We start from the raw sequence: 13,895 nt of genomic DNA, 5'->3' as shown, positions 1-13,895 counted from the left end.
TAAGTGTTTACGCTCCTCTGTAATGAAACAATACACTGGCACTAAACAACCCTTCAGGGAGTCATTATTATATGTATCACCTTACCCGGGCAGTGGAAAATCAATACCAGCGCCACCAAAATGTCTGCACTACCCTGTTCATTGTTCTTCCCCTACACCGAGTACCGCTACTCTTGAAACGGTGGATATTTTTTTGTGTTGACAGAGGAGATGTTTTGATGTGACATCTGGATAACATCTGTCTTTTGGAAGGCTGATTTCTGTTAACATGTTGTCTCTCATTTGGCTGACTCTGTTGCTCTCAGGTAAGCTGCTCCTTTTGGCTAAAGAAGACAATTGCATTTCCATGAATAGTACGAGGTATTCACTTGTAAGTTTAAAACAGCCTGCATGGTTTTGTTGCAACCATTTCTGCTTTGTAAAATGTCCCATTAAAATAAAGCTGGCTATCAAGTTTTTAGATAGTTTGAACAAAATAGTTTGCTCTTTTCTTAGTGTGGCAGCTCTATGACTCATTGCTTATTTTACTTATATTTGGTCCGTTCTCTCACAGATTCAGTTTTAGTAATTTCTCAATTTCCAAACCGGACTGTTTTAAAACTTATTGCATTTGAAGCATCACAACCACCGTTGTAAGCAAATACATATTATGGTATAAATCGTTTCAGAATTGTAAAGCTATACAAAGCCCACATGTAAAGTGTTTTGCCTTAAAAAAAAATCCTGACTGATAAAAACAAACTTAATTTCTATTAGGCCTGTCAATGTAAAAATGTGATAAACTTTCAATCATTAACAACACATTTACCACCAGTATGCACTGTAACATATTAAATAGAGCAACTGATGCATCCCAAAAGCTTTTAGCAAAGCTGGACTAATTGGGTAAGAGACCCTGAGACCCCCACGTTACAGTTTTCTGCTTCATCACTAAACAAATTAGCAATTAATCAAATTACCACAAGCACATTGCCACACAGTGAACCTGGAGCTGGTCTGGGTGGTTATCTTTGTCTTTCAGCTCATCTGGCTGAATGTGTGCCGGAGAAGCCAAAGAGATCAGCTCTGAACCAGCTGACCAGGACCCTCCTCAGGAAATATGACTGCGGAGTTCGACCTGTTCACAACTGGACCACTCCTACCACTGTCTACATAGACCTCATCCTGCAGTCCATCCTTAATGTGGTATGCATGCTGTGAAAGCACTCTGCTCACACTGCTGATACAATTCTGCTGTTTTTACTCCACTGGTTAGAGATCTGATATAATCAAAGTCCACAACAGCCTCAATTTAAAATCATCTATTAGGTATCATTACGGTTTTCTCCTTTCTGCAGGATGGAAAGACCCAGAGCATAACTACCAGTATTTGGCAAAGACAGGTGGGTGGCGTCTCAGTTTCCTTTTGACTTCTTCTTGTAAAGCTTCAGGAAACGAGCCTTTTCCTTCTCCTTCAATAACACATTTTAAAAACTAAAACAGCTGTAGTCTACCTCCTCAGTGACTGACTTCTACCTTAAGCTTTAAACAACTTATGCAACACAGTGGGTTTTCAATTCAACATTCCTTGACTATATGCTGCAAATCTTATGAATTTACCATAACTCTCTACACACGTGTGAATTATGTCGTATCGTTTGGATTACGCTTCATGATTACAAAAAAATCAAGCACTAAAGTTACATTTTTGCTTTAAATTATTTGATTTTCCGTTGAAATTCCTAAACGATATAATTTGAACACAAACATCCTGCTCTGCTTTCAGATCTGGACAGATGAGTTCCTGGTTTGGGACCCAGAGGAGTTTGATGGCATCAATGAGATCTCACTGTCATCCGATGCCATCTGGATTCCTGATGTTATCGTCAGTGAATTGTAAGAAATTATTGAAACCAACGATCCCTTCAAAAATATTTTAGTCTCAGTCTACAGTGTCCTTCAGTGTAACCAAGGTCTAAAGGAATGTGTTTTCCAACCTTTCAAGTAGCTATTGACTTCCATTGATTCCAGTTCACTAAATAATTCCACTTGCAGAGACCCTGGTCTAATGCCCAACCCGAAGCTTTGAACCCTTAAATTAAAGCAAATATGAGTAGAATTAAAAAATGCCTTACTTGCTCCCCATAGAGATTTTAAAAAGTATATCCACAAGTTGATAAATAACAGACAGTCTAACATATTTAAACTAGAATTGCCGCCTTGCGGCTATTTGCCGCTTCCAACCAATGAAGTTGCAGTTTAAATTCATGACCATCTCTGTCCCAAATGTCATCACCATAAGAAATTGTGGAATCGTTCCTCTTATTGATATTGTCCTCTCTGCTTCTGTCCTACGTATTTGTGATAATTACAATTCACTTCTCATTAAATCTAATTGAAAGTAAACTTCCACAGAGGCCATATGATCATTCATAGCACTTGACCCTCCAAATGTCCTGTTGTCCCCCCCCCCCCCTCGATGTGTGTTCCCAGTGTGGACGAGGGGAAGTCCCTACCGATCCCCTATGTATACGTGAACTCCTCTGGCTCAGTGAAGTACTACCGACCCATGCAGGTGGTGCTGGCCTGCAGCCTGGAGATGTACGCCTTTCCATTCGACAAGCAAAACTGCAGCCTCACCTTCCGCAGCTGGCTTCACTCGGGTGTGTTTGCTGCCTGTGATCAGGTGGTGGTCTGTAAGCCAATTCAATTCAATTTGTATTTGCAGAGTAGAGGTTTACACCTGCGCTACCCATGAGGAATATGGTGCAACTACCTGATCTTAGAACCTCCCAAACCTTAGGGGAGACAGGAAAAACACATTTTAGTCAGTGTTAATAGCTTTTTCCAGAGCTTTCAACAGTCTTCATCTGAGTATGGAGCTTGATCAGTTGTATAATCAAGGGCCCACTAGTAGCTTTCCAGTAAGACTTCCTCTATATGCCTGGTTGTTCTTCAACACCTTAAAGGGCAGGACCATCTTTTAAGGTTTTTATGTCATTCTGTAGCTTCCCAGTGGCGTTCCGTATTCAAATTCAAATTTTGTCCCAGGTACATATGTTTTCCCATCAAAATGCTCATTTCTCAAGACCTTCACAAATTTGAGTAACTTGTCTGAGGGCAAGTTAAAATGATGAAAATATTCTAAATATAGCACACACTTTAACTGATACAGATTTTTTTTTTTCGGTGGCAAACAAAGCCACTTTACCTCGCCCTCAGAACGCACTTTCCAACTTAATGAAATGGATACAATTTCCAATTCACCTTGTTTGCATGCTATTGGACAGGGTAGGGAAAACTGAAGTAGGAAGGAATCCATACCAACACACCATCTGTGTGCTGATGATGATACAATATATTTACTGCTTTCCTTTTCATCCTTCATTATCTCTCTCTCTCTCTCTCTCTCTCTCTCTCTCTCTCTCTCGCTTGCAGTGAAGGAAATAGACCTGGCGCTGTGGAGGAGTGCAGAGGCCATTGCTAATGACAAGAGGGAGTTTATGAATGATGGAGAATGGGAACTGTTGTCCATTCCTTCAAGCTACTGGCAAATCCACCAAGACGACACAGACTACGCCCACATCCAGTTCAACGTATGTGCCTCAATGTCTCAATCGTGCGCATTCAGCACATTAACGCAGGGGCAGTGGATCTGAATAAGGGGGTTAAAGTAATGTCAGAGAGTGTGTCTGCACTGTGATTGCTTATCGATGGTGAGCTCTAAACTGTAGCCCCCCCCCCCCCCCACTCCACGCTGTGCAGCGGAATTGTAAAGTGTAAAGCAATTGGCCGAGACCTTCATGGATCGGGCTAGTGGGCTAATGCCAAATGATGGGAGGGAGGCTGTTTGTGGCAAGTAAAGAGACAGATAGAGAGGGAGGCTGATAGACAGGGGAGGGCGAGCGACCATAATGAGACTGTCTCAGTGGCTGCCTGATCAATGGACTTCTTGTTAGTGGTGAGGGAAATGGCCCCATTGCCCATTGCAGGTGGAGAGCAGGGATGGCTGCTATTTATTCAGCTGAAAGAGCGAAAGGCTGTCTGATAATGGAGCATTTCATGGCTCACTGGGATATTGTTGCGTCGTGGCAGGTTTGGTGCTGAAGGATAGACATGTTGTATGAAAGGGATTTCTGATGGAAAATGCTTTTGTTCCATTCCAGATCATAAACAAATGTTGATTTGAACTCAAGAAAGATCTGTTTGAAGAAAGAACAAAACTAAGACAAATGAAAGCAACACTATCTGCATGGCTAGACACAACTAGAGGGAACATTAGATTGAATACATATTATTTCTGCTATAGTGTCTTTGTCAGATTACTGCCTCTTTGCCCTCATCTTTCATTCAGGTGTTGATCCGCCGGCGCCCCCTGCTGTATGTGGTGGGTCTGCTCATCCCCAGCATCTTCCTCATGCTGGTAGATGTGATCAGCTTCTACCTGCCTCTAAGCAGCGGTACCCGCATAGCCTTTAAGATCAGCATACTCCTGGGCTACACCCTCTTCCGAGTCAACCTGACCGATGAACTGCCCGCCACAGCGGTCAATACTCCACTCATAGGTGTTGTTTGCTGCTTAGATCATTTCAGTTGAACCCTTATATTCATTTTGCTTTGTTTTAGACCCAATTGTGTCCGTTTGGTATACATGTACAACATTAAATGGACAGTACATTTTTTTTACTGCTTCTGTACATTTTACAGTTATTGCAACCAGAAAGGCGATTGTTCAAATTCCAAAATGCCGTAATCTATATTGTGCAACACGCTTTTCTGTTTTCCCTCCCATCTCCACCCAGGCGTGTTCTTCGCCGTGTGCATGGCCATGCTGATGCTCAGCCTGATCAAGTCTATTCTGGTGGTGAAGCTGTTCCACCACAGTGAGAAGGAGGTCAGGCAAATGTCAGTGTCTGCCTGCCTGCTGGACAAGTACGGCTCAGCTGCTCATGGCTTCACAGAGAGCGCTTTAACCTCCATTAGGACCCTCGATCACATCAACCCCTCCGGAGGTAAGCTACGAGCTCAAAGACGTTTGATGTTGCAGAAGTCCCGCTGACACAGTGATAGCACAGTGTGTTTTTGCTTCATGCTTCACCAAATCAAAAGGTCTGTTTGCAAAAAAAAAAACACAGTTTGAAGGGTGAAAGAACACAGCCGAGGCATTTTAGAAAGTTTAAACTTTTTCCTATTTGGAATGATTTCTAATCTTGAAGATGAAGGCAAAATAAATAATACCGCAGTCTTGGAACAGTTTGGTCATATGAAGCTGTGCAACCACAGTTCTGTGCTTAATATTATGAAATAAGTCTTAAGGCTAAGATGACCCGAAACTCATCGTATACTTCAGCTTGTGGAGACTTTACAAAAGTATCTGTAAGACTATCTTAAAAAGAGTTGCAAAGTCAGAGTGTTTGTGCAATTATTTATCTCTCTGATATATTCCATCTGAAAGCTTTCCATTAAAGATAAACAGGGGGGGGGGGGGAGCTGTTTTTCGTCCAGTCTGGTGAAAGCCTTTTGGAAAGGATCACAATATTGAAGTCAGGAATATGAATAAAATGATTGCTTTAAATTGCTTACAAATGTAATTTGAGAACCTGCCTGCATCTATATTCATATTGTTGACATTTCAAACCAGATTATGAGTTTGAACCCTCACTGGAAGATCTGCTGTCCCTGAATGAGATCCAGGACGCTCCATCTGGGCTGGAGTGGCTTCTCCAGGAGCTGGTTTCCCTCCACCTGGCTTTATCCCAGGAGGACAGTGAGTCTTCGGTTCAGGCTGAATGGCTGGCCCTTTGCTCGAAGCTCGACTGCTTCCTGTTCCGCTTCTACCTCTTGGTTCTGGCCTCGTATGCCGGTACGCTGCTGATGCTCTGGGCCAGTTGGAGCTTTGCCTGACCGCATTATCAGAGACGTAATGATTATTTGAATACTGTCAAAGAACTTCTGGCTTATGATGTTTTTTTACAGTGATTTGGGATGCAGTGCTTTAGTCTGTTGGAGAAGCCTAAGTATGTTTCAATGCACAGAAAGGGATGGAGAATTATTATTGCAGACAAGTGTATTTTGGTCATAATTAATTTCCCTTCCACAAAGGTTATTCATTTGAATTACATAGAACAGGATGCACTTCATATTGTGTGCCAATATTTAACCAATGCCTTTAAAATATACCGTTTCATTACAATCAAGCTCTTATTTTTGTGTGTTTTGTAGAAGTGGTAACTTTGCGCTAATCAAAAGAGAAGGTGTAAGAAACACAATCTGAATATTGATCAGGTTGCAAACAAACCAGAATATAAATGAAGTTCAGGCAGAGCACCTAAGTTGCACATGCATTTTTGTAACGGCCATTGTATCACATCAATAAACGTTTTCGGTGGCCTTTATAAACCAGGTCTATTACTCTTCTGATTCTCGAATGCAAACGTTGATTGTTGTGCAAATCCCTCCAACACCCCAACTTCCTTCTCATGAAATCCACCTGTAAACTATGATGAATGTGTACAATGGATAATGTGGGTAATCAATTTACTGTTTGCCTTTAAATAAATGTTTGGCATATGTCTTATCGGATCATGTTTCGTGCCTTCTCACCTTTTTTTTGCAATGTCATCATGTTCCCAAATCTCGCCTACTGACTATAACCAATACTGATTGTCAAAACTACAACAATACAATTCAAGTAGTCTGAAAATAGACCGACCCTTTATAAATACTGCTCGCCTAACCTCCAGATAGAGCAACATTATAGTTTGAGACATGATTGTTTCGCATCAGTTATCACAAATTCCCGACAGTGAAGATTGACTCAAAGATACCGTATAATAAAGCAGCTCTCTGGAGCAAATCCTCCAGTGTGCCAGTGTGATGCTATGTTACTGTATACACACTTTAATCTCCATCCCACTGCCAGAAAATAGATCAATAAAACCCATACAGCGCTCAGCTGCTGTGTCTCCATTCCCTGTTGGTTTCCTAATAGTCATGACTAGAATATCAAACGTGCGTCATAGCAAACTTGCCGGTGGAAAGATCCATATTAATGCAATTTTCACAGTGTCTGCGAACCTCTTCTTCCAGTGGATCTGGTTGCATGATGTTATGCAACTAAGCTGAAGATAAATGTTGAGTCAGTACTCTGTTACTGTCTGTATGAGGTAACAAATGGCTGTATATTAAGTTCAAAGCTTTGTGTATTTACATTGTTGTGAATGTGACTTTCATCTCAATATGACTGCATCTGTTCTTTAGAAATAAAAGACAATCCCGTAAGTGTATTGTTTTGTGAAGATAATACGGAACAGAAGTGACAATAAAAGCCTCACAAAGTCAAACAAACCAGAAACCTGCCTATTCATATTTCTGATTTACACCAAGTCATGATAAAACGGTCTGAATAAACATTTTGGAAGACAGCTATGAGCCCTCAGAGGCTGCAGTGTTCATGTTCATGTTCATTGCACTGTGGGAAGCTGAAAAAGTAGGCCACCAAATACATCTGTATGAAAATTCTGGCATTGGAGCTTTACAGACGGAATGGACGGTATATGGGGGGGGGGGGGGGGGATGATTCTCAGCTCTTCTGGGATGTTTCTGTACATTAGCGGTCATTCAGCCAGGCACAAACCAATCCACAGAAAGCATGGTCAGGTGTAAAACAACCCTCAAGATAAACAAGTGCAAATTCTCTCATACTGGTATCCTTTGATAGTGAGTAAAACAAGAGTGGAAACTGCTGCCATTACTCAAATAAACATCAAGCTGACCGCAAACCAGGTCTTATCGGCTGACCTCACTGATGCTCTGGCAACTGAGTGGTAGCAAATCTCTACAACCAGGTTCAAAGCCTTGTGGAAAGCCTTCCTCAAAGAGGGGAGGCTATTATTGCAGCATATGAATGCCCATAGAACACATGTTCAGCTGTCACATATGGCAGGGATGTTCAGGCGTCTATACGTTTGGCCATGTTGTGTATTTGTCAGTGGAGTTTTTTTTAATTCAAATGTTGTTGGCGAGCTCACAACTGGCAAACTAAATCTCATTTGATCAAATAATTTCCTTTCGATAATGGCAACCTTCAATATTTGGGATCGCAGCATGAAGTAAAGTAAAGCAGGCAATTATGTGATAGAGGACATTAAACACTGAAACTTTGCTGTCAGTAAGTTAGCTGACACGCTTGCCTAACAGTCTCTTAATTGTGCTAAATCACTATAACATACTGGCCTGATGTTGGCATACTAGTTAATTAGATGATCACTCAGACGTGACATACGATCCGGTCACTAGCTTTCATTTCTGCAGTCTTTCAGCTCCATTTATCTCTGAGAGCGGGTGCTTTATTGAACACGGAGGAGTGGCGTCAGCTCAGATGGCTACACCCTCAGGAGCTGAGTGACGCTAACAAGGTTTTGAAAGTGGAGGCGAGCGACGTTATGGATAAAGTGGATGGATATGGAGGATATGGGTGTGAGGCATCCCGTGGCCTTTCATCAGAGCGGCAGTCAGACTTCCAACAGCGGGTGACGAAAACACAGGTGAACTGGCACCATGAGACTGTCATCAGCCTGGACTGCACTCATTTCCCTTCTTATTCAAGGAGCATCGAGAGCCTGCACAGGTACAGCAGCTTCTGTTTTACTACAATATATGCCTTCAAATACTTGACTGTTGGCCTACCTTATCATGACGAAGGCCCTTAACTCTTACTTGCCAGCAAAATTTGAGTCATAAGCCCTTTAAATGTCTGAGAAAAGGTGTATATTAATATATATTATTTTGACTCTGTGGTCTGATTGCAATATTAGAGGTAATATTACTCACATATTAGAAAAAGTGTTAAAATCATAGTTTACAAGACGGAATCATTTTAGTTAATTTGAGAAAATGATCTTGATATTAGACATGGCATTATTATAAAACCAAGATGTTGTCTTATATCTCTCGCTGACAATATGAGATAAACACTATGTTTACCATGTCAGTGCACATAACATGATTTAATATTTTCTACGTTTTCAGTGAAGAAACTGGGCAGCAGCCCAGGAAGATTTGCCAACGCCACCTTAGTGCGGCTGTCTGAGTTTTTGAATGCGGGTTATAAGAAGGGAGTGAGACCAGTGAAAGACTGGAGGACGTCCACTATAGTGGCCATAGACCTCATGGTTTACTCCATCCTCAATGTGGTGAGTTACACACTTCCTGAATGTTACCCCAACCTGCCAACAGTGAACTACTGTGCAGTTTTATGTATATCATCTACTGTGCATACCGTGACTCCTTTAATTACTGTTCCATCTGTATAATTATTTGCATTTCATTGAGACTGAACAGAACAAATGGATGAACCTCCTGTACGGCCCCTGTGGCAACAATTGGTTGTTGCTTTTCAGGCCTGTCGGCTGGTCTTTGAAAGACATACGGTATATTAATCACCGTTTTATGGTGGGGTTGAATCTGTAACGATAGATGTACTACTTGGTCAAAATGTAAACTGTAATTAAAATTCCAGTATATCATGAAGATAGCATGTAAACAAACACTTGAATTGAATAGATCTGCTCCATTGTCACCAATATGGAATCCAGCATTTCAGTCTGTATTTCGGCACAATACCCAACGTTAGTATTGATGCATCCCGACTATGAAGTGTTTGTAATACATCAGAGCATATTCTTGAACTATTCATTTGAAGCTTTATTAAAAAATAATCCAATTGACGTGTGGGTGTTTTTAAATGTAAAGGTATTTACATGTTCTTTAAATATGCAATCAGCACAATATAAAATACATTTATGTATTAAAATACAATTTAAATTTTTTTCTAAAACTCTGATGTCTTCTCTTCCACTACAGGATGAGAAGAACCAGGTGTTAACAACGTATGTATGGTACAGACAGGTAAGACAAAAGAATTTCCAAACATCACAACATAAGTACTATAAGTTGCCCCATAGATGCTACATCAGGAACATAGCTACTTTTATTTACTGCATGATTACACGATCAGATATTTGATCCATTAAACTAATTTCTTATAATTATAACAAACTCAGTGTAATTTCTGATTACATTCGTACATTTGTAAGGTTTTAACTGTGTGATATTTGTATGTCTTATTCCTCTTCAAAACCAGATGTCTTTACAGTCTAAATATAACATCTGTTACTGAGACACGATTGTTATATGTGTTGACACTCTATCCTGCAAAAATCCAAATCAAATCATCACTAATTTAGCTTCTTCCTGTCGACAATACTTCAGTCATGGACGGATGAATTCCTGGTGTGGAACCCAGAAGACTTTGATGAAGTCAAACAGGTTTCTATACCTACTACGAATGTGTGGGTGCCTGACATCCTCATCAATGAGTTGTAAGAACTGCTTCTGTTGACACCATCGCTTCTGCTTCTATTATTCTATCAGCATCCGTCTTTGCTTCTCAACAAGTTGTTGTTGACACGTTTGTCTCTGACTTGCAGCGTAGATGTGGGGAAGTCTCCAGACATACCTTACGTCTACGTGACACATGACGGACTGGTGCGCAACTACAAGCCCATCCAGGTGGTCACAGCCTGCACTCTCAACATCTACAACTTCCCATTTGATGTCCAGAAATGCAGCCTCACCTTCCAGAGCTGGCTACATACCAGTAAGACATTCATCCCTTTCTCTCACCCTCATTTACGATGCGATTGAACCTTTATTTAGTTTTAACTTCAAAATGAGCACAGAGTGGAACCGACTTCCTTTAGAAACATATCTACATGAATGACTTAAACCTGCATTAAAGGACGATCACAGTTCATGACAACTTGGGTAATGTTTTCAATTACGAAGAAATAAATATTTCAGACTTATAAAAAACAATATAATTGCAGTCTTTTCGCAAATATTTATACTAAAACCCTTTACCAAACTGAAACTGTGATCGATTAGGCTCTCTGTACATTCCCCATTCTAGAGCTCGTACTTAAGATTTCAAACATTTTTGGAGTATTTTCAGGTACTTCACATTATCCACATTCCTCTGCAGCCCTCTCACTAACACAAATAATCTGCCATTCTGCTACTTTTGGTTTAATTAAAGTCAAAATGGTGAAAAATAGGGATGCACCAATATCATGACGATACTGACTAAAATAGCTCTTTTGGATATGGGTGATAACGGGGCCGATCTATTCAACTCAATTCTATGTTTAAATACTTTTCGTTTAGTTTGTAGTTTATATGCTACATACTTTATATTCTGGAATGTAATTCCTGTGTAACTTTTGACCAATTTGTTGCCTTTTAATCAAGTTGCTGATTAATTATTTTAATGAAAAATAACAATTCAGTAAATTTACATCGATGTACTTTGGATAGCAGTGTTTAAATCAAGCCTGCTGTTTCCTGACAAGAAAGAAAGATCCCAGTCACACAGTAAGGCATCCAAACACTGATCGGTGCATTCAGAGTGAAAGATATTCACTGGCATCAGACAACAACAGCCGCCTCTGTCTTCAACTCTTCTCATCAAGACTTGAGTGAAACAACCGCTCTGTTCTGTGCATCTGTGAACTCTCCCCCGCTGTGACATGCGCTGAGAGAACAGAGTGGAGGGCGAAAGGTAACTAGTTGCCATGGCCGTTTCACGCTGCTCCCGACATTGTGTTCGATCTGTAGTTGATGACATCAACATCACCCTGATGCGAAGCCCCGAGGAGCTCAGGGAGGACAAGAGCGTCTTCATGAACCAAGGAGAGTGGGAGCTGCTCCACATACTGTCCAACTACAAGATCTTCAGTGTTGACAATGACGACTATTATGCCGAGATGAAGTTCCATGTGAGTATTTGAAACAATGATTTTAAGGTGTGTGTGTGTGTGTGTGTGTGTGTGTGTGTGTGTTATATGCAAGGCAAAAAAGTGGAGTGTTGCATCAAAGGTTTTGTCTTCAGGTGGCCTGACCTCAAGACAGTTAATTCGTGCACAGTGATGAGCAGGTGAAATGTCTGTCTAGCTTACATATGAGGTTTTTTGTATCTTATGCTAAGCTAACCATGTCCTGCCTTCTTTTACAACAGACATTTTGACTTGACATGAACCTACATTTCCCAGGTGGTGATCCGGCGGCGGCCGTTGTTCTACACTGTGAACCTGCTGCTGCCCAGTATCTTCTTGATGGTGATGGACATTGTGGGTTTCTATCTGCCACCAGACAGTGGAGAGAGGGTTTCCTTCAAGATCACCTTGCTGCTGGGCTACTCTGTCTTCCTCATCATTGTATCTGACACTCTGCCTGCCACTGCAATAGGAACCCCTCTGATAGGTGACCGGGATGTATTAGTGCTTATCAGCAGTTTGAATTCAGAACATGATTTCTGCAAGGAATGTCAGCGTATGAGTTTAAAATGTCTATCAGACAGATTGGTGAGGGCAAAACAAGTTCTGAGAGTGCACTCAGGCTAAATTCAAGCACCGATTTCAGGATTATGGAGGGCTGGAGACTATCGCAGCATGAATTAGGTGGAAGGCAGGGACACATCCTCATAAAAGTTACCGTAGGTCTTTAACAGTATGACACGCACACGCAAACTCCAAGATAACATCTCCAAAAACAGCCTGGGCTCCAACCTGCAACCTACTGAAACACAGTAATTTAGATGTGTAAAGTATGGAGCATTATTCTACCGCTATCTGCTTTCATGGAATATCTGTGAGGGGATCATCATCAAACACCTTGTCTCATTTTACCTGTGCTCTAGGTGTGTACTTCGTGGTCTGCATGGCCCTGCTGGTGATCAGCCTGACAGAAACCGTCCTGATTGTGCGCCTGGTCCACAAGCAGGACCTGCAGCCCCCTGTGCCCCACTGGGTGAAGTACTTGGTGCTGGAAAGAGCTCCGGTCCTCTTCTGCATCCACAAGAAGCACAGCCTCTGCCCCACACTGTCCTCCCAAAGCACCGACCTGGAGCACTACAAGGACAACAACTATGGGACTGGTAAGGTGCTGGTGAACGCATGTGCAGTAGCCTACAAGTGGTTTTCACTCTTGTGCCATTAAGCAAAAGTGTATTCAGATTTGTAATCTAATCAAAAAACTTCGAGGTCAATGTTTGATCAATGAAAAACTACAAAATGAAGCAGTATGAAGCCTGTCCTTGTCCCATCCTGCAGCCCAGTGCCCCCTCCACCACACCTGTGAGATAGGCCGAAGGCTCAGCCACCATGACAGAGAAGGCAGGCTGATCGGACTGGGTCTGCCCCCATCCAGGGACCCCACCCCGCCCGTCATGGACAACATCCTGCACGAAGTGACAGCGATACGCCACTTCCTGGAGAAGAGGGACAGGTGCCGGGAAGTTGCCAAGGAGTGGCTGCAGGTTGGCTACGTGCTGGACGTGCTGCTATTCAGAGTTTACTTGGTGGCCGTGGTGGCCTACAGCATCACACTGGGCACGCTGTGGTCGGTGTGGCAGGTCGCCTGAGTCTCGTCCCTGTACTGCTGTGGACACAAGCTCAGTGGGGAGAGCACTGAATTCAACAGGCCAGTTATTGGCTCTATGCCCTGTGTAGCTCAGTGGATACAGGGAGGCACTCGCATAGCAATGAAACAGGGAAAGGCTTCCTGTAGTTGGGATCTATGTACAAAGGTCAAGCAACCAACTATCCATACAAATATTATCATTATTATCATCATTTTGGGTTTGACCAGAGAGTTTTAAAGTTCCATTTTGTGTGTGCAATATGAGATGTTTTCAGAGCCTGCCCAAGGCTTTTAGAGATGCCCAAGCAGAAATGCCCCCACACACATAGATTAAATTATTGTTCAACATTATGAAGGATTAACAAGGCCGACAGCAGTGGTAACACGACAAGCAAAGATGAATATACCATTAAAAGAACAATGAACAAAAAGAAAAA

General features: G+C 41.8%; 2 protein-coding genes across 2 annotated transcripts; both read left to right on the top strand.

Annotated features, from left to right (window-relative positions):
- Positions 1–268: 268 nt before the first annotated feature.
- htr3b (5-hydroxytryptamine (serotonin) receptor 3B) lies at positions 269–5,883 on the top strand (the record flags this gene model as incomplete). Its single annotated transcript, XM_079283034.1, has 9 exons — positions 269–305; positions 1,022–1,185; positions 1,338–1,382; positions 1,766–1,875; positions 2,473–2,642; positions 3,418–3,575; positions 4,334–4,544; positions 4,782–4,991; positions 5,621–5,883. The coding sequence occupies 9 exons, from the start codon at positions 269–271 to the stop codon at positions 5,881–5,883; spliced, it is 1,368 nt and encodes a 455-aa protein (XP_079139160.1).
- A 2,553-nt stretch (positions 5,884–8,436) lies between these two features.
- htr3a (5-hydroxytryptamine (serotonin) receptor 3A) lies at positions 8,437–13,459 on the top strand (the record flags this gene model as incomplete). The annotated part of the gene is given in 10 exon segments (XM_079283136.1): positions 8,437–8,502; positions 8,504–8,525; positions 9,010–9,173; positions 9,844–9,888; positions 10,252–10,361; positions 10,470–10,639; positions 11,656–11,816; positions 12,090–12,300; positions 12,737–12,973; positions 13,149–13,459. Coding segments are annotated over 10 exon segments (1,497 nt in total).
- Positions 13,460–13,895: the final 436 nt, after the last annotated feature.

Source organism: Melanostigma gelatinosum, assembly GCF_949748355.1.
Source record: "Melanostigma gelatinosum genome assembly, chromosome: 14".
Lineage (NCBI taxonomy): Eukaryota > Metazoa > Chordata > Actinopteri > Perciformes > Zoarcidae > Melanostigma > Melanostigma gelatinosum.
The sequence above is the reverse complement of the archived record's forward strand: the minus strand, read 5'-3'. Positions and strand labels throughout refer to the sequence as shown.